Below are 18,956 nucleotides of genomic sequence, written 5' to 3'. Positions count from 1 at the left end.
GAGAGAGAGAGGGGGGAGAAAGAGGGGGAGAGAGAGAAGGGGAGAGAGAGACAGAGGGAGAGAGAGAGAGAGAGAGAGAGAGAGAAAGAGAGAAAGAGAGAGAGAGAAAGAGAGAGAGAGAGAGAGAGAGAGAGAGAGGGGGGAGGGAGAGAGGGAGGGAGAGAGAGGGGATAAGAGAGGGAGAGAGAGGATAAGCGAGGGAGGGAGGGAGAGAGAGAGGTCGCGAGAGACAGAGGGAGAGACGGAGGGAGAGAAGAGAGGTTGGCGAGAGAGAGAGAGGGTGGAGGGAGAGAGAGAGAGGGGGGAGAGAGAGAGATCGATAGGGAGGGAGGAAGGGAGGGAGGGAGGAAGATAGAGATCGAGAAGAAGAGGGATTGAGAGGGAGGGAGAAAAAGTGAGAAAGGGAGGGAAGGAGAAAGACAGATAGAGATCGGGAGGGAGAACGAGAGAGAGAGGGAGAGGGAGGGAGAACGAGAGAGAGAGATCGAGAGAAACAGAGGGAGAGAGTGAGGGAGAAAGATAGATATAGAGATCGAGAGAGAGGGTGGGAGAAAGGGAGAGAGGGAGCGGGAGGGAGAGAGAGAGTGATCGAGAGAGAGGGTGGGAGAAAGGGAGAGAGGGAGAGATCGAGAGACAGAGGTAGAAAAGGGAGAAAGGGAGAGATCAAAAGTGGCAGAGGGAGAGACGTACGACACCAAAGGCAGTCAAAAGGACGGACATAAGAGCACCATGCCTGCCCCCGATTGATCCAGGTAGAGCTCCTGCACATGGAAGGAGGTTCCCTTAGGATTGAATAATTTCACTCCACTTTTGGGAACACTAGATTGGGTCTCAAGAGGCCTGGGAAAAAAAAGATGTCGATTAGGCATAAGCCACCGCGCTGGAATAACGCTGTAGGCCACAAAGAGTGGCTGGTGGATCTCTAGATCTGGCACTATTGATGGCCAAAAGACCCCTAGCAAACTCATGGAGCCCCAACCAGGGAGCCATGGCAAAGGGAGGTCAGGAGATGGCTCGATGGAAAGCAGGGCCTTGCAAGGCAAAGGGAGGAGGAGGGACTGTAGATGCCTCGGTGCACATCTGTGGGACAAGATACTTTGACGAAACACGTGTCGGCTGGCTTTGTTTTCACTGGATCTCCTGTGCTCGGAGAACCGTCTTCACCCATAAAGCAAAAAAAGAAAAAACACCGACTCTTGTGGACGATCTTATCTCTCACAACACCTGTGATTACTTTTTCATGAACTCCTTGCGTGTGCTCTAGTTCTTGTTTGTAAAGACACTGGAAGCATTCAAGAGATGTCCCTCACAGCACAGCATCCCAGGGCATTGCGCAGCACCCCAGGGCATTGCGCAGCACCCCAGGGCATTGCGCAGCACCCCAGGGCATTGCGCAGCACCCCAGGGCATTGCGCAGCACCCCAGGGCATTGCGCAGCAACCCAGGGCCTTGCGCAGCAACCCAGGGCATTGCGCAGCACCCCAGGGCATTGCGCAGCACCCCAGGGCATTGCGCAGCACCCCAGGGCATTGCGCAGCACCCCAGGGCATTGCGCAGCACCCCAGGGCATTGCGCAGCACCCCAGGGCATTGCTCAGCAACCCAGGGCATTGCACAGCACCCCAGGGCATTGCACAGCATCCCAGGGCATTGCACAGCATCCCAGGGCATTGCACAGCATCCCAGGGCATTGCACAGCATCCCAGGGCATTGCACAGCAACCCAGGGCATTGCACAGCACCCCAGGGCATTGCACAGCACCCCAGGGCATTGCACAGCACCCCAGGGCATTGCACAGCACCCCAGGGCATTGCACAGCACCCCAGGGCATTGCACAGCACCCCAGGGCATTGCACAGCATCCCAAAGCATTGCACAGCATCCCAGGGCATTGCACAGCACCCCAGGGCATTGCACAGCATCCCAGGGCATTGCACAGCATCCCAGGGCATTGCACAGCATCCCAGGGCATTGCACAGCTTTCCAGGGCATCGCACAGCATCCCAGGGCATCGCACAGCATCCCAGGGCATCGCACAGCATCCCAGGGCATCGCACAGCATCCCAGGGCATCGCACAGTATCCCAGGGCATTGCACAGCATCCCAGGGCATTGCACAGCATCCCACCCAGGGCATCGCCTCCTCTCATGAGATGTGGCTCGTGCGATGTATGTCACCTCACAAGAAAACACCAAAACTATTGATGTGGGTCTAACATATCCATGGGAGCAGAGGAGACGCACCAATTGTAACTGAATATGTCATTTACCTCATTACGTAACCCTGTGGTAAACACTATATAGGCATGACCACTAGAAAAGTAAAAACACAAATCATGGAACACAGGAGCACCATTAGGTGTCAGAAGTCAAACACAAAACTTACGGCACACTACTTGGAAAAACAACACACAGTAAATGACTTACCATGGACCGTGGTGGAAAAACCTAGATTCAATTCTAACATAGGGAACAAAGATCACTCCTGTCAACTCGGCACTATAACCTAAGGGATCGGTTTATTGGGATGGGGCTGCCTGCACAGCATCCACTCTTAAAGCTGTAGTTGGATGGATTTGGCACTGCGCAGGCCATTCCTAACCACATGCCAAACACCACACTGGTATTCCATATTACATTAATATGCATTTATCAGGGGCTCTTCTGCCCCAATGCTGCAGTATCTGTGATGGAACAGAGGAGAACTTCGGTTCTTTACCTGCGGACATATCCGCGCGTCTAGAGCGAATGGGAACAGAGAAAGTTGTTTCCCAAAAGAATAGATAAAAAAGTGCCGGGGTCATTTCCCTGGGCAACGAATTGATGCTAGCATACATTACATCACATACATTCGGCCACGTCAAGCCGAGCACGTCACGTGACTGGAAGCATTACCACTATGAGAGGTAGACAGATTCAGCTTCCAGCTACCTTCACAGCAGAAACTGGATATTCTCTAGGCAGAGCACCCACCTTAAAGGAAGGAGTAGGGGTAGGGGGACAGGACCACAGAATGGAACCATGCTTCTTGGCCCATTTAGCTCAGACTGCAACGCCACGAAAAACCACACCACAAGGTGGGACGACTCTCCGCTCATATATCATGGTGCACGATGCAGTCCAACATCAGGCGTTATTCACACTGAGGGGACCTTTCGGTTGGGCGGTTATTGTCCGCTACATCTCTTTTCTCCAAGAATTACGGAGGTGGAACCATGAAGATATTTCTTTTGATGGCAGGATATCCGCTATAAGGGGTACTTGGTCAACCAGAGATTTCAGTGCACATCATATGTTTGGTGCACTGGACATACATTAACATATGAAGAATTGGACACTTATTCAGTTCATCCTCTAGACCTGGATAGTAGGTTTATAGTTTGTGGTACCAAGACCCCGTGTATACATGACCCCCCATGCTTGAACCATCTCTTGAACATCCGTATGAACACTGACCATTCTTATTGCAGATAGGGATTGACGGAGCGGTCTGCCACACAGCTGGTTCCTACAACTTTTGCTGGTTTTTTGTCATCACATTCTGGACATTTATTTTTCTATTGCCCTGAAGAAGTCCCGGCTGGGACGAAACGCGTCGGCTGTTGCATTTTCACTTTGTTGAAAAATAAATCATCTTGAACAAAACGGACTTGCTGGACATTTATATTTACTTTGTTACTATTGAAAAATTGTTGGTTTTATGGTGCACCTGTGCTTTTGATTAACTCCTGTTTTAGTTCTGTCTGAACTGGCATTGTGTTGGCGGGTGTCATATCAGTGTGCACATGATCCCCACCTAAGGGTTAAAATAAGGGGAACCTTATTATATAAGTGGCATATTTGTGTATCAGGTGCATTGATTCCAAGGTTCTGCCATCCATCATGCTTTAAAAACAACTATTCTCTGTGTATTGTCCCGTACTGAACATCGAGTGTGTGCTATGCATGGATACCCTCCCTGTAAAAATAACAGGTCCCCAGCGGTACCTAATCCTAGTATTGAGGGCATAACGCTATGGGATCGGAAAGGTCCTGAGGAATGCCAGTGTGACCAACACTGTGTGCACTATGAACACGGCAAAAACATGTCGACGATTTGGCAGTAAGGAGGGGTGAAGGAACTCCTAATTCTTTCCGGTCACCACCACCATCCTTCACGCTTTTAGACCTAGCCGGGGGGTCCAGGAATACAGTTTTGAGCAGAGAAACCTCCGAGCTAGTTTTAACCTTCACTGCACTTCTCTTTCGGTGATCCCAATATACACTGGCAAATATATATATATATTTTCATGTTTGTATTGTCTTCCCCTCCCTTTGCTCCACCCCAGGCGTTGGTCTGCATAGGGGTTTATTGAAGCATGTCCAATGATGAAGCATGTCACAATTTTGTGAGTGAGGGCAGTATTTCTAAACCAAGCACGTGCCACCGTCTTGATCACCAGTCTACTCCTCCGTGTAACATCTCTCAGAATATACCAGAACTGGAAGACATGACCACCTCTGGGAGAGCCGCAGAAGCAAGACCACCGACCTGCACAGAAGACCTCAAAAGTAATACACTGAGCTGCACACATGGATGGAGAGTCCCAGGGACCACCTCCCAAGAACCCTAGATAGATGCATACTCCTGCTAAACCCACACCACCGACAACGCGCCCTCGCTCCTAGCAAACGTTGGTCTCAGAAGACACCCCTAGACCCTTCTAGTTACTTTAGTTTTAGTAGTTAGCCCCAAAAGTTATGCACGAGCCACCCAGCACACCGCTGAATGGAACTAGCAGTTTTCTTAGGTTTTGTTCTGTTCAGCAATGTAATCGAGACGATGTAATATGCATGCGTAAACAAATACAACAAAACATTTAAAAGATACAAGGGCGTTCCATATGAGTTGCGATAGCTAATACTTCTTCAGTTCTAACAAGACAAGGTGGTACACCGCATTGTACATCTGAAAAGGCAGAGGCAGGAGATATATAGCAGTTTCTGAAATGCAGACTGCAAATCCAGAAAACGATGGAAAATAATCCCAGCTCTTTCTGCTTAAATACACTGTGTGATCCTGGGGACATCACTATCTCTCTGGGCCTCGTAGTTGAACAGACACAGTTGTGCAAACGCACAATGCACGCGATAAACACAGACCTTGTACACTACATAAAGGACATTAACGCTGCCCCATCTATAACGATATTGATTACTTTCACAGTGCTTGCCACACACCGCTTTGTCTCCTGGCTCACTCCTGCGGCATCCCTGGCGGGCCTGTCGATTCAGATGAGGCTTAAAAGCGTTTTACTGGATTTTCTTCGACAGCAGACAAGAAGCACATGCAGTTAAGCTGTCCTATCACTCTGTCAGGAGAGTGTACAGGGCGGAGGAGGGCGTGCCTCGAATATATGAACAACATGTAGGCACATGGTGCACAGAGAAACCTTGCCTATGGCACCAAAACAGCACGAGGCGGCCACGTGTCTTCCCAGTTTAAGAGGCGTAGAGATGACCATGAAGCCAAACATCACTTTCCTATCACCTCTCTTGTAGAATTGTATTCTGTATATTCCTCAAGAAACCCTCTCTGATACTGACCAGCAACTCTACAAGAATTACCGGATGCAGCTCGTGGAGAATCTGAGCTACTGAGGAGAAGCCCTGGAGGCCAGGAAGGAGCAGAGAGGAGAGGATCAGGGAGGCTTCTGGGCGCTGTAAGTAAATGTATCTAACCAGGAGAGAGAGCGGGAATGAACTGCCTGTCTCAGGAGCCTTCTGAGCCAGGAAGAGTAGGGTTGTAGGGAAGAGGCCAAAATAGCAGGACTTCAGAGGATTCCCTCAAACTAAATCAGCAGCAGAAAAGCTGAGCTACTGAAGCTCTGAGGGAGCGTGAGGTGTGTCCCTCTCCAACGCATGCGCTAGAATGTGGGACTCCGAGTACTAAATGGCTGTTGGTTCAGACTGTATCCATACCGCTGGACCAACGTTGACTACCGAGGAAGCATTCCAGCACGCAAATCGATGAAAGATCCAAAGCTGGGGAATGAGCGTGCCCTTCAGAAACATTTACTCACTTGAAGCAGATGTTGCTCTCAATTTTTAAAAAGCTGCTTAGAAAAGGCCCAGCTCTTCAGAGCGGGTTCATCTCCCAGCCAGAGGTTTCCAGTTAGACTCCTCTCAACTTCAGATCCACAGGGATAATCCAGCTGTGTGCAGGCGATCCTATGGGCTGGTGGAGCTCTCCATGTTTTCAAGATCTCCTTGTAACTCAGGAAGGAAGATACCGCAGGAAGCAGACACCCCTGGGCAGGACCTTGGGGGTCCTCAAGAGGCAGCTTTCCAAGCCCTTGGAGCAGCGTTTGGGTCACACGGTTCAGGGTACAGCTGAAGACTCTTTCCTCTCAGCCCTTCAACGGGAAGAGTTTGTTCAGCAAACAGCATGACCATTCTGCTCAGCACTTGCTCTACTTGAAGGGCTGTGCAGCTGTTTCAAAGGGTAAATCAGCTCCAATTGGCAACTACAGCTCTGCTGCTCGAACCCAAGTGCTGGCACAATCCGTCCAAGGTTCAGATCTAGTCACACAAAGAGAGAACCCTTTGTGAGTTGCAGGACTCTGGAGCTCCCTCAGCAAATAACAAAAGAGACCAAAACCTATAGACAAATAGGACAAAGCTGGGCTGCAGAGCTGTCAAAACAGTCCCTGCTTGAGGAAGGCTGCATCTGACAACTAAAGAGTGGACATCTTAGGATTCCCAGTGGATTTCCAAATGGTCCGCCATGCTCAGAAGGTGAAACCTTCAGGCTCATCTCGTGTTTACCGAGTGGAACTTACACCTGTTAAGTGAGAGGTGAACAAGTTCTCTCCACACCAATGGTGGGAATTGTGCCATATTTTGAGCTCCTTTTCATGATGGCGGAGGCTCTGCCACCAAAATGGCTGCACATGAGCCACTTTGGTGGTGAAACGCCTGGCAGAAAAGGCACCAATGCTAGTGGCAGAAAGTGGAATTTCTGCCAACACATGAGGGCACTGTGGAAGTACCTCCAAACGGCGGGAGGCTGAGATGTTCTCAGTGCACAGACGTCCGGACTCCCTAACTAGCTTGGATGTTTGGGACGCACCACAACTACTTGTGGGGAAAACTCAAGAAAATGAACATTTCCAAATTCAATGACCATGGTGGCCAATCAATCACTCCAGGCGTGGTCCTGCGCCGCCGCAGCTTAGGAAGGAATAAGCATTGTCCCATAGGGACCAGGGTCTTCCGGAGGTCATTCTATGGTAAATCCTCTGTTACAGCCAGGATCAGGGTATTCCAGAGGCTGGTTTACGGTAAACCCTGTTACCGCCCTCTCAAAATCAGACATCAGGGTTTTCTAGCAAAACTATTAGTGTAAGAGGGTGTCCTACGCTGCAAGGGATCCGGGCACTGCACACGCTTCCCAGGGGATTCTTGCTCATGAAATGGCCTGCTTGTGTCTATGTTAACACTAAGGTGGAGTGCACTCAGCCTAGTATGGTGGGAAACTTTGCAACTGTCCATGGACTTTCAATCCCCAACACAAGCCTCAAGGGGACCTTCTGAAGTGCTCTTACCCCCTCATCCTGCGACAACGGGTTGTTGATGATCAGGTCTTGCTGCCCAGCCGCTTTCCGAGGGTTGGTGATGTGCTGCAAAGGAAACAAAGGCATGATCAAGATGGTGTCTGCCCCGCGTGCGCATGCGCGCGGCTGTCTGCTCCACTCTGGAAAGATCAACTTACTATCTCTTTAATCCTTTGATACCCCGTCCGCGCCGCTGCCGTTCTGCCGAGCCACTGGCGTCTGTCTTGGGGAAGGACATTTAGGAACAGCTGCCAAAGCAAAGAAGCGAAGAGAATTAGAAAATGTCTCCGATGCGACATTGTGCGCCTGGGGATAGAACTGCAGTTATTTCAAAGAGTGCCTTCATTTTATCCCACAAAGACACAATCACTTCCCTGCCACACACGTGCCTGTGAACGGGCTGCGTTCACACAATAGCAAAGACTTGGAACTGGTTGGAGGAGCTTCGTATGCATGCACTGGAGGGAAGAGATGACCCCCAAAATATTGTTTTTTCAATTAAAACTTGCTTTATGCAGAGTGAACTGAAGCGGGCAGTGCAGAGTGCAGTAAAAACTATGGACAGAAATATACTATTTGAATAAGTACAAGTGAATGGCAGTGCAGAGTGCAGTAAAAACTATGGACAGAAATATACTATCTGAATAAGTACAAGTGACTGGCAGTGCAGAGTGCAGTAAAAACTATGGACGGAAATATACTATTTGAATAAGTACAAGTGACTGGCGGTACAGAGTGCAGTAAAAACTATGGACAGAAATATACTATTTGAATAAGTACAAGTGACTGGCAGTGCAGAGTGCAGTAAAAACTATAAACAGAAATATACTATCTGAATAAGTACAAGTGACTGGCAGTGCAGAGTGCAGTAAAAACTATAAACAGAAATATACTATCTGAATAAGTACAAGTGACTTGAAGTGCAGAGTGCAGTAAAAACTATGGACGGAAATATACTATTTGAATAAGTACAAGTGACTGGCAGTGCAGAGTGCAGTAAAAACTACGGGCAGAAATATACTATTTGAATAAGTACAAGTGACTGGCAGTGCAGAGTGCAGTAAAAACTATGGACAGAAATATACTATTTGAATAAGTACAAGTGACTGGCAGTGCAGAGTGCAGTAAAAACTATGGACAGAAATATACTATTTGAATAAGTACAAGTGACTGGCAGTGCAGAGTGCAGTAAAAACTATGGACAGAAATATACTATTTGAATAAGTACAAGTGACTGGCAGTGCAGAGTGCAGTAAAAACTATGGAAAGAAATATACTATTTGAATAAGTACAAGTGACTGGCAGTGCAGAGTGCAGTAAAAACTATGGACAGAAATATACTATTTGAATAAGTACAAGTGACTGGCAGTGCAGAGTGCAGTAAAAACTATGGACAGAAATATACTATTTGAATAAGTACAAGTGACTGGCAGTGCAGAGTGCAGTAAAAACTATGGAAAGAAATATACTATTTGAATAAGTACAAGTGACTGGCAGTGCAGAGTGCAGTAAAAACTATGGAAAGAAATATACTATTTGAATAAGTACAAGTGACTGGCAGTGCAGAGTGCAGTACAAACTATGGAAATAAATATACCATTTGAATCAGTACAAGTGACTGGCAGTACAGAGTGCAGTAAAAACTATGGACAGAAATATACTATTTGAATAAGTACAAGTGACTGGCAGTGCAGAGTGCAGTAAAAACTATGGACGGAAATATACTATTTGAATAAGTACAAGTGACTGGCAGTACAGAGTGCAGTAAAAACTATGGACGGAAATATACCATTTGAATCAGTACAAGTGACTGGCAGTACAGAGTGCAGTAAAAACTATGGACAGAAATATACTATTTGAATAAGTACAAGTGACTGGCAGTGCAGAGTGCAGTTAAAACTATGGACAGAAATATACTATCTGAATAAGTACAAGTGACTGGCAGTGCAGAGTGCAGTAAAAACTATGGGCAGAAATATACTATTTGAATAAGTACAAGTGACTGGCAGTGCAGAGTGCAGTAAAAACTACGGACAGAAATATACTATTTGAATAAGTACAAGTGACTGGCAGTGCAGAGTGCAGTAAAAACTATGGACAGAAATATACTATTTGAATAAGTACAAGTGACTGGCAGTGCAGAGTGCAGTAAAAACTATGGACAGAAATATACTATTTGAATAAGTACAAGTGACTGGCAGTGCAGAGTGCAGTAAAAACTATGGACAGAAATATACTATTTGAATAAGTACAAGTGACTGGCAGTGCAGAGTGCAGTAAAAACTACGGGCAGAAATATACTATTTGAATAAGTACAAGTGACTGGCAGTGCAGAGTCCAGTAAAAACTACGGGCAGAAATATACTATTTGAATAAGTACAAGTGACTGGCAGTGCAGAGTGCAGTAAAAACTACGGGCAGAAATATACTATTTGAATAAGTACAAGTGACTGGCAGTGCAGAGTGCAGTAAAAACTATGGACTGAAATATACTATCTGAATAAGTACAAGTGACTGGCAGTGCAGAGTGCAGTAAAAACTATGGACGGAAATATACTATTTGAATAAGTACAAGTGACTGGCAGTGCAGAGTGCAGTAAAAACTACGGGCAGAAATATACTATTTGAATAAGTACAAGTGACTGGCAGTGCAGAGTGCAGTAAAAACTACGGGCAGAAATATACTATTTGAATAAGTACAAGTGACTGGCAGTGCAGAGTGCAGTAAAAACTACGGGCAGAAATATACTATTTGAATAAGTACAAGTGACTGGCAGTGCAGAGTGCAGTAAAAACTACGGGCAGAAATATACTATTTGAATAAGTACAAGTGACTGGCAGTGCAGAGTGCAGTAAAAACTACGGGCAGAAATATACTATTTGAATAAGTACAAGTGACTGGCAGTGCAGAGTGCAGTAAAAACTATGGACAGAAATATACTATCTGAATAAGTACAAGTGACTGGCAGTGCAGAGTGCAGTAAAAACTACGGGCAGAAATATACTATTTGAATAAGTACAAGTGACTGGCAGTGCAGAGTGCAGTAAAAACTACGGGCAGAAATATACTATTTGAATAAGTACAAGTGACTGGCAGTGCAGAGTGCAGTAAAAACTATGGACAGAAATATACTATTTGAATAAGTACAAGTGACTGGCAGTGCAGAGTGCAGTAAAAACTATAAACAGAAATATACTATCTGAATAAGTACAAGTGACTTGCAGTGCAGAGTGCAGTAAAAACTATGGACGGAAATATACTATTTGAATAAGTACAAGTGACTGGCAGTGCAGAGTGCAGTAAAAACTACGGGCAGAAATATACTATTTGAATAAGTACAAGTGACTGGCAGTGCAGAGTGCAGTAAAAACTACGGGCAGAAATATACTATTTGAATACGTACAAGTAACTGGCAGTGCAGAGTGCAGTAAAAACTATGGAAAGAAATATACTATCTGAATAAGTACAAGTGACTGGCAGTGCAGAGTGCAGTAAAAACTACGGGCAGAAATATACTATTTGAATAAGTACAAGTGACTGGCAGTGCAGAGTGCAGTAAAAACTACGGGCAGAAATATACTATTTGAATAAGTACAAGTGACTGGCAGTGCAGAGTGCAGTAAAAACTACGGGCAGAAATATACTATTTGAATAAGTACAAGTGACTGGCAGTGCAGAGTGCAGAGTGCAGTAAAAACTATGGAAAGAAATATACTATCTGAATAAGTACAAGTGACTGGCAGTGCAGAGTGCAGTAAAAACTACTGGCAGAAATATACTATTTGAATAAGTACAAGTGACTGGCAGTGCAGAGTGCAGTAAAAACTACGGGCAGAAATATACTATTTGAATAAGTACAAGTGACTGGCAGTGCAGAGTGCAGTAAAAACTATGGACAGAAATATACTATCTGAATAAGTACAAGTGACTGGCAGTGCAGAGTGCAGTAAAAACTACGGGCAGAAATATACTATTTGAATAAGTACAAGTGACTGGCAGTGCAGAGTGCAGTAAAAACTATGGACAGAAATATACTATCTGAATAAGTACAAGTGACTGGCAGTGCAGAGTGCAGTAAAAACTATGGACAGAAATATACTATCTGAATAAGTACAAGTGACTGGCAGTGCAGAGTGCAGTAAAAACTACGGGCAGAAATATACTATTTGAATAAGTACAAGTGACTGGCAGTGCAGAGTGCAGTAAAAACTATGGAAAGATATATACTATTTGAATAAGTACAAGTGATAGCAGCTCAGAGGGAAGAACTCCAAGGAAAGAATGAAACACTGTTCATCCGCTTCTCTGTGTGGTTCCAGGATGTTTTGTCCTTGTTGTGCGTTCCTTGGTACAGAGTCTTAGCCTAGCCTAAGACTCTGCACCAAGGAACGCACAACATGGACATGGACAGCGGATGAACAGAATTTCTTTCTTTCGACACTCAATTCAATTCAAAGAATCTTTATTCGGTGATTAAAAATCACCATAAAAGCACACACATATATACATAGTAAAAAGTCATTAAACGTTTCCAAGATCCTTTGTACAGAGTGTAAACAAAGCATAAAATACAAACAGTGAACAATGTATGACACTTAAAAGGCATAAAATTTGAGACAATTCATTCTTCTCCCCTGGTATGCCTTAAACGGACCGCTACCTTAATAAAATTCATAATACTACATAGTGTTAGGGGGTCCGAAGCTTTCTGTAAAAATACTAGTGCCTCCCTAGCATGGACCAATTTGGTTTTTTTTTAAGAGGTTTACAAGGAATCTGCGTCTAGGCATTGTATAAAAGGGGCAAAGTAAAACAAAGTGAAGGGAGTCCTGCGAAGACCTGTTATCGCAGCTGCAGGGCCCCTTCTGTTCAAGTGATGTAGCAAATCCTACTGGTGATGCCAACAAAAATGGGAGTAGGTTCAGCCTGAAACGGCACATCAAGAACCTGTCCTGTGCGTTATGCATGAGGTACAAGTATGGTTCCATACCCTCCGCGCTCTTCACTAGGTTATGAGCCCTCACTGTCTTTTTACACCCTTCCGCCTCAGCTCTGCATAGATTTTTCCGCTCTAGAAAAATTTTCCCTACTTGCAACTTATTCTGAGCTACAATTGTTGCAGGGTTAGTAAAGAGGTTCCCAAAACCTAGTTCCTCTAAGGTGTTCTTCACATAGTGGAGCCAGGGGATGCGCATACATTTGTCCCTCTCCAAACAGCCCGATAAGATTTCTCTACTAAGTGACGCATCAGGATTGACCCAAATTTTTAACCAGGCTACTATAGGCCTCAATTTTACCAGGTCTTCTATATATGGCCTCCCTACCTCCCTGTGGGCAATGAATCCAGCGGTGCTTTGGGGTACCCTCAGGATTGATTTCAAATATTTGTTTTCTTCCCGTTGGATTCTTGTGGTATTAACGAAGCCCCATACTTCTGCCCCATAAATAACTTTGGAGCATGATACAGAGCTGTACAAGTTCATCACCTGTTCCGTGGACCATCTTCCTAGCCTCCTGCCATAGCTAGCTATTGCCCCGTTAGATGCGATCATTTTACTGCAACGCTCCTCCACCAAGGAATCAAACTGTAAGGCGCCATAAAATGTTACACCAAGATAGGGAAACGTTTTGACCTCTTCTACAATGTGACTACCTATTGTGTAAGTGAATTTGGAGGTAGGTTTTTTCCCCGCCAGGAGCACATAGGATTTACCCAAATTAACAAAAAGGTCCAGGGCACCCATGAACTTAACGAATCCATCGATCAAGATTTGTAAGCTCCTGGGTGTACGTGCAATCAGCACTGCGTCATCTGCATAAAGCAGAACAGGAATATGACGCGACCCGACCCTTGGGCAATCAGCCTTTAAACCTAACAAAAACTGCTCCAAATTATTAATATACAGGGAAAACAAAAAAGGGGCAAGGATACACCCTTGCCGAACTCCGCTCAAACAGGGGAAAGAGTTAGTCAATCCCCCCTCCCTATTGTAACGGACCTTAGCCGTAGTGTCACTGTGCAATTCCCTCAAAATATTGATTAGGCCACTCTCAATCCCCATACTAAACATCATGCCCCACAATTTCTCCCTATTGACGTGATCGAATGCCGCTGCCAAATCCATGAAACCCATATAAATGGATTCATCACTAGCCATGGTATATTTGGCAGTCAGCATGTAAAGGTTCAGGCATTGGTCACTAGTGGACCTCCCTGTCCTAAATCCGTATTGAGTGTCCGAGAAGATGTTATTTTCATCGGTCCACTCGGACAGTCTGTTAAGAATTGCCCTTCCCAAAAGTTTTGCTGACACATCAATCAGGGAGATATACAACTGCTGAGGTCTTTTGGGAGATCCAGAAAGATAAGGCGCACACCTGAGTAACCGCTAGATAGTGGAAAACAGAATTAGATGGTGTAGGCAATGGGGCGAGTGGTAATACCTCACAACCACTCAATTAGACCAGAAGACTGGTCTGCAATGAATAAGAACAACAGTGCCCCTGCACTAACACATACATAGAAATATTTCAAAGTTTTGAATTAAGTTAATCACATGTGATAGTAAGATTTGGCACATCAATCTAAACAGATAGTAGAGCTTCGTGCTTTAGTGAACAAGAACAGAGTGAAAAAAATGTAATTCAATTGGTAGTCTGTTCATCGAGTCGATGAACAGACTACCAATTGAATTACATTTTTTTCACTCTGTTCTTGTTCACTAAAGCACGAAGCTCTACTATCTGTTTAGATTGATGTGCCAAATCTTACTATCACATGTGATTAACTTAATTCAAAACTTTGAAATATTTCTATGTATGTGTTAGTGCAGGGGCACTGTTGTTCTTATCAATCAGGGAGATCGGGCGGTAGCACTTGGGGTCGTGCCTATTGCCCTTCTTAAAAATCGGCACAATTACCGTTTTAGACCAGGACGGAGGCAGGCCGCAGGTAATAGCAGTGTTAATGACCCTTGTCATTAAAGGGGCCCAAAGTTGAATATTACTCAGAAACAGATCTGGGGGAATTCCATCGGGCCCAGGGGCTTTATTTTTAGTCAGACCCTCAATCCCTGCGGTGATCTCCTTAATAGTGAAAACAACCGGTGGAGCCCGAGTTGGGATAGCCGATAACTCTACAGTAGTACCAGGCTCGTGGTTATACAGACTCCTGTAGTGGGTAACCCACTGTTCTGGGAGGAAATTAGCCCCTATCTCCGGGGTGTCTTTTTCCTGGAAAGTTGGGTTGTTAATAATCCTCCAGAAGCCCGCTAGATCCTTTCTTTCCCCTGCTTCTCTTAAATCTGCCCACGCTTCTGCCTGCAAGACAAGTTTCCTCCTCTTAATCTCTTTTTTATAATTTTCTCTACACGCCTTCACTTTATGGGGAACCCTTGGTTTAGATTTGAGGCAGCTTTTCAGCTCCCTCAAAGCTTTGGAGCAGTCTTTATCGAACCATCGAGGATTCCCGTGGTTCTTTAAGGGCACACAGGTCTTTAGTAGACCGTCGATCAACTTGGCAATCTGATCGAATGCCTCCAGAAGCCTCAAACCATGAACCTCTGTGTCTAAACAATCATAGATGGCCAAGTTGCCGGCGTCCACCAGGTCCTTGTAAAACTTTTCCCCATCAATTTTGGACCACTTTAGTCTCCTTCCTTGATCTGTTGCCCTCTCAGTGAATGTGTGTTGAGCTCTATTTCTTGGGCCCACCCTGTACAACAACTCCAAGACGAGAGGGTTATGGTCACTGAAGCCACTCCATTCAATCCCTGCACTAGTTATCTTATTTATCAGAGATCTTGAGACCAGGATATAGTCTATGAAGGATGAGCACCCTCTACCCTTAAATGTAGGTGGGAGTGTACCATCCTCCTGCGTCCCCATCATGTTAATAGTATGCTCGAGGTCATACTTGCGCCGGAGCGTGCTGAAAGCTAACCCTGTCGGCGTATGGGAAAAGTGCGGCCCCTTCTCCATGGGGCACTGGGACCAGTCTAGATTTTTATGCACCAGTGCCGGGCACAGATGGCAATTATAGTCTCCCATAACCAACAGTGCGTGTGGCTGCCCCTTTTTTTGGCCCGTTATTTCCTGACCCAGCCTGTGATCCAATTCAACAGCAAGAGGGGTGTGGATTCCCGCTGTCTCATTGTTGTAGATATTAAAAACTACAAATCTAAGCCCCTTCCCGGAAAACCTAACTGCCTGCATCCTATGGGAGTTCCAGTCTAGGCAAGAGCAACTGCCCGGAATGTCCAAATCTATATAAATAGATAATCCTCCCATGGCTCTCCCTGATCTTGATTTTTGGGCGGGTACAAAAAAACACTTATACCCTTGCAAGTGGAAGTTATTCTCCAATGCCCAAGTCTCCTGCAGACAAATTACATGGAATTTCCTGATATAGTCGAGCCACTCTTTGTTATTAAATTTTCCAGCCAGACCAGCTATATTCCATGAGATAATTCTCAGTGCCTCACCCCCCTGCTCCACTCCCCCCTGGCGCCCCCTTTGTAACTCACACCCTGTCTTTTCCATGTCCGGCCCATGTCCCTCTCCTATACATCCAATATCTACTGCCCTGGGTTCATCCAGCACAGGCGTCATGCCACCACTTGATGGCATTTGCTTTGCCACCGAGCTGTATACCTCCGACTCTTCTTTCAGAACCCCTTTACCCCCTTCTCCCCGAGGACCATTATCCATTTGTCAATCTACCCCCTCTAAGCCATCCAGACAATGAAACCGGTTGGATGTATGAAGGGGTGGCTCTGGGCGACTGAATACTGGCCTGGGGTTAAATTCGTGACGATCACCTCTCCGACCGACCCTTTCCCAGTTATCATGGGTACGAAGCGTATGTACCGGGGCAGGGACAGGGATAGGTGGGAAAAAGAAAGACACATGAAGGGTTTGAATGGTTGACACCTGCGATCTATTCTTTCCCTGACATATGTGAGAGACAGTTCCAACGTCCCTGAAGCTCACCAATATGCAATCCCCTATAATGGATTTGCGAGTTCTCCCCACCCATGGAACCCTTCTAACCATTATGATTTCATTATTTAAATGTACTGGTAAGGGTCTGTTCAGGTTTAACCACTTAATTACCCTACTTTTTAGGGCACAAAAGTCCTCTGCTTCACCCACCTCTAGCGGAGGAACGCACGCCATGACTACAGTGAAGTCATTTGCCTCTGGGGGTAAGTTAGGTCTACGTAGCCTGGAGGGAAGCTTCATTAGTGGTGTTAGCGCGACACTATCTGTAGGCTGTGGTGGGGGAACAGAGTATACAGGGGGGGTAGACCCAATAGGATTAGATGTCTTCATTCGAGCAGGCTTATTCCTCTGTGATTGTGGTGGGGCAGCCACAATCGCAACCTGTGTCGGGGCTAAGCTCATTGCGTTTTTTGGAGGATGTTTAGGGGCTGTTGGGGTGGCGATGAGCTCAGGAGGCCTTCCTTGAGAGTTGACCGGGATTTTCATGCTACTTAGTGTAGCCTCAAGGATGGTTAATCTAATTTCCACCTTTTTAATGCTTTCACTGATTGGTAACAGTAGTGACCTCAGCAGGAATTCCAAGTTGCCTAGCGGGGCGACAGAAAGGGGGGCATTGGCAATGTTATTTACTATATCTTTAATCGAACCGGGGGCCAAACCGTCCTGTACAGCAGGTTTAGGATGTGGCGCCTCCACTGTTATCACAGTCGGTGTGGGGGGTTTAGATGACTTCCCAAACTCGGAGTGGGGGGTTTTGGGTTTGTTTTTTCCCTGTGCGCCCTTCGTCTTCCTCCTGCGTTTGTTTGGGGGGGGGGGGGCAAAAACTCCTTGTGCTGCAGCTGGCTTAGGTTTAGCTTTCAGGGCTGGGGGAGGTTGAGAAATTAGATCAATGGTCACCTTGCTTGGGCTTATGCTGCTCACTGGGGTAGAACTCGTGGGTGACGCTAGGGTTTTTTTTGTACAATCCCTCAACAGGATTGGGACATCATCTATTGGGGTCAACTCTACACTAGGCGTGGTGGGATGTTCTCCAAGAGGTCTATTTTTCAGGTTATCTATAGAGCGCCTCCGCTCAGCCCTAAGCCGGTTTAAAGTGCTCTCCTTGTCCCCTTCCCCCACAGCCCGAGGAAAGTAATTCTCCAAGGTCTTATTTTTAACTCCACACTGTTTCATGGGGGTGCTTTCCCTAGCCGGGGACGGCATGGCATCTAGGGTTCAATAAAGAGTATGGGGCGCTATATCCCTTACTTGGGCCAAATGCCAGAAGACACAGCCAAGAGAGTAGGCCCAGCCCTGCCTCCTCCTGCCCCGGACGGCCACAGACGGTCCCGCCCTTGTCCCGGGCTTCTCCCTGCGCGCTCCCGCTCGCTCCCGCTTAGCGGGGATTGTAATCAATTATATGCTTGGAGCACCTAGACAATTGGTGGGAGGACAGGGGGGTGTGTCCAGCGGGGAGAGCAGCCCAGGTGTGTTCAATGGGCGCGCAGGGGCTCCTGGACACTGGGGTCCCTGCCTGCTCGCAGCCCCGCCGACACTCTGCCCTGCCTGCTCCTCCTCGCAGCAACAGCAGACCCACACAGACAGGCGCCACCCAGCACACGGCGCTGCGGGACCCGCGAAGCGGGTCCGGCGATGTTCAAGACACTAGCAGCGCTAGCAGGACTCGGGAACAAGAAATCCTCTAAGTGAAGACCAAAATCCAGTGGGGGTTCGAAATGCGGCAACCAGGGTGAGGAATCCACGGATCAAATGGAGTGCCGGCTTTTTCAACAGTCAGGCGGGGGGCGTGTCCAGCGGGGAGAGCAGCCCAGGTGTGTTCAATGGGCGCGCAGGGGCTCCTGGACACTGGAGTCCCTGCCTGCTCGCAGCCCCGCCGACACTCTGCCCTGCCTGCTCCTCCTCGCAGCAACAGCAGACCCACACAGACAGGCGCCACCCAGCACACGGCGCTGCGGGACCCGCGAAGCGGGTCCGGCGAGGTTCAAGACGCTAGCAGCGCTAGCAGGACTCGGGAACAAAAAATCCTCTAAGTGAAGACCAAAATCCAGTGGGGGGTTCGAAATGCGGCAACCAGGGTGAGGAATCGACACTCATTACTGCACTAAGTTCATTCTATGTAGCACTAGCGTGTGCAGTGGGCCTAGGAGTTCTTTGTCTGTGGTTTTCCACAATCTAGGGAGAGGGGGGGCTCTCCCTACCCTTTTGCACTTCACTTACGCCTAAGTTCACCCTATAATATTTGCGTACTGCCTTAGAGCGCCATCACCCCACTAGAACAACCACCGGGCGTGCAGTGTTTTCAGCACAGAGGGAAGCTTTGAGTCAGCAGATCATTAACATATACAATTGCTCCATACACT

At 46.8% G+C, this 18,956-nt stretch overlaps 1 protein-coding gene across 1 annotated transcript in view; it reads right to left on the bottom strand.

The window, feature by feature from the left end:
* Positions 1-18,956, bottom strand: part of TBC1D5 (TBC1 domain family member 5) — a 1,704,599-nt gene that overhangs the window by 743,896 nt on the left and 941,747 nt on the right. Inside the window, exons 9-10 of the mRNA XM_078664018.1 lie at positions 7,751-7,840; positions 7,584-7,658 (exon numbers count right to left, since the gene is read on the bottom strand). Of these exons, the coding sequence (XP_078520144.1) occupies positions 7,584-7,658; positions 7,751-7,840 (165 nt within the window). The remainder of the gene's footprint in view (positions 1-7,583; positions 7,659-7,750; positions 7,841-18,956) is intronic.

Source organism: Lissotriton helveticus, chromosome 10 (assembly GCF_964261635.1).
Source record: "Lissotriton helveticus chromosome 10, aLisHel1.1, whole genome shotgun sequence".
NCBI classification, from domain to species: domain Eukaryota; kingdom Metazoa; phylum Chordata; class Amphibia; order Caudata; family Salamandridae; genus Lissotriton; species Lissotriton helveticus.
This window is presented reverse-complemented; position numbering and strand designations above follow the sequence as displayed.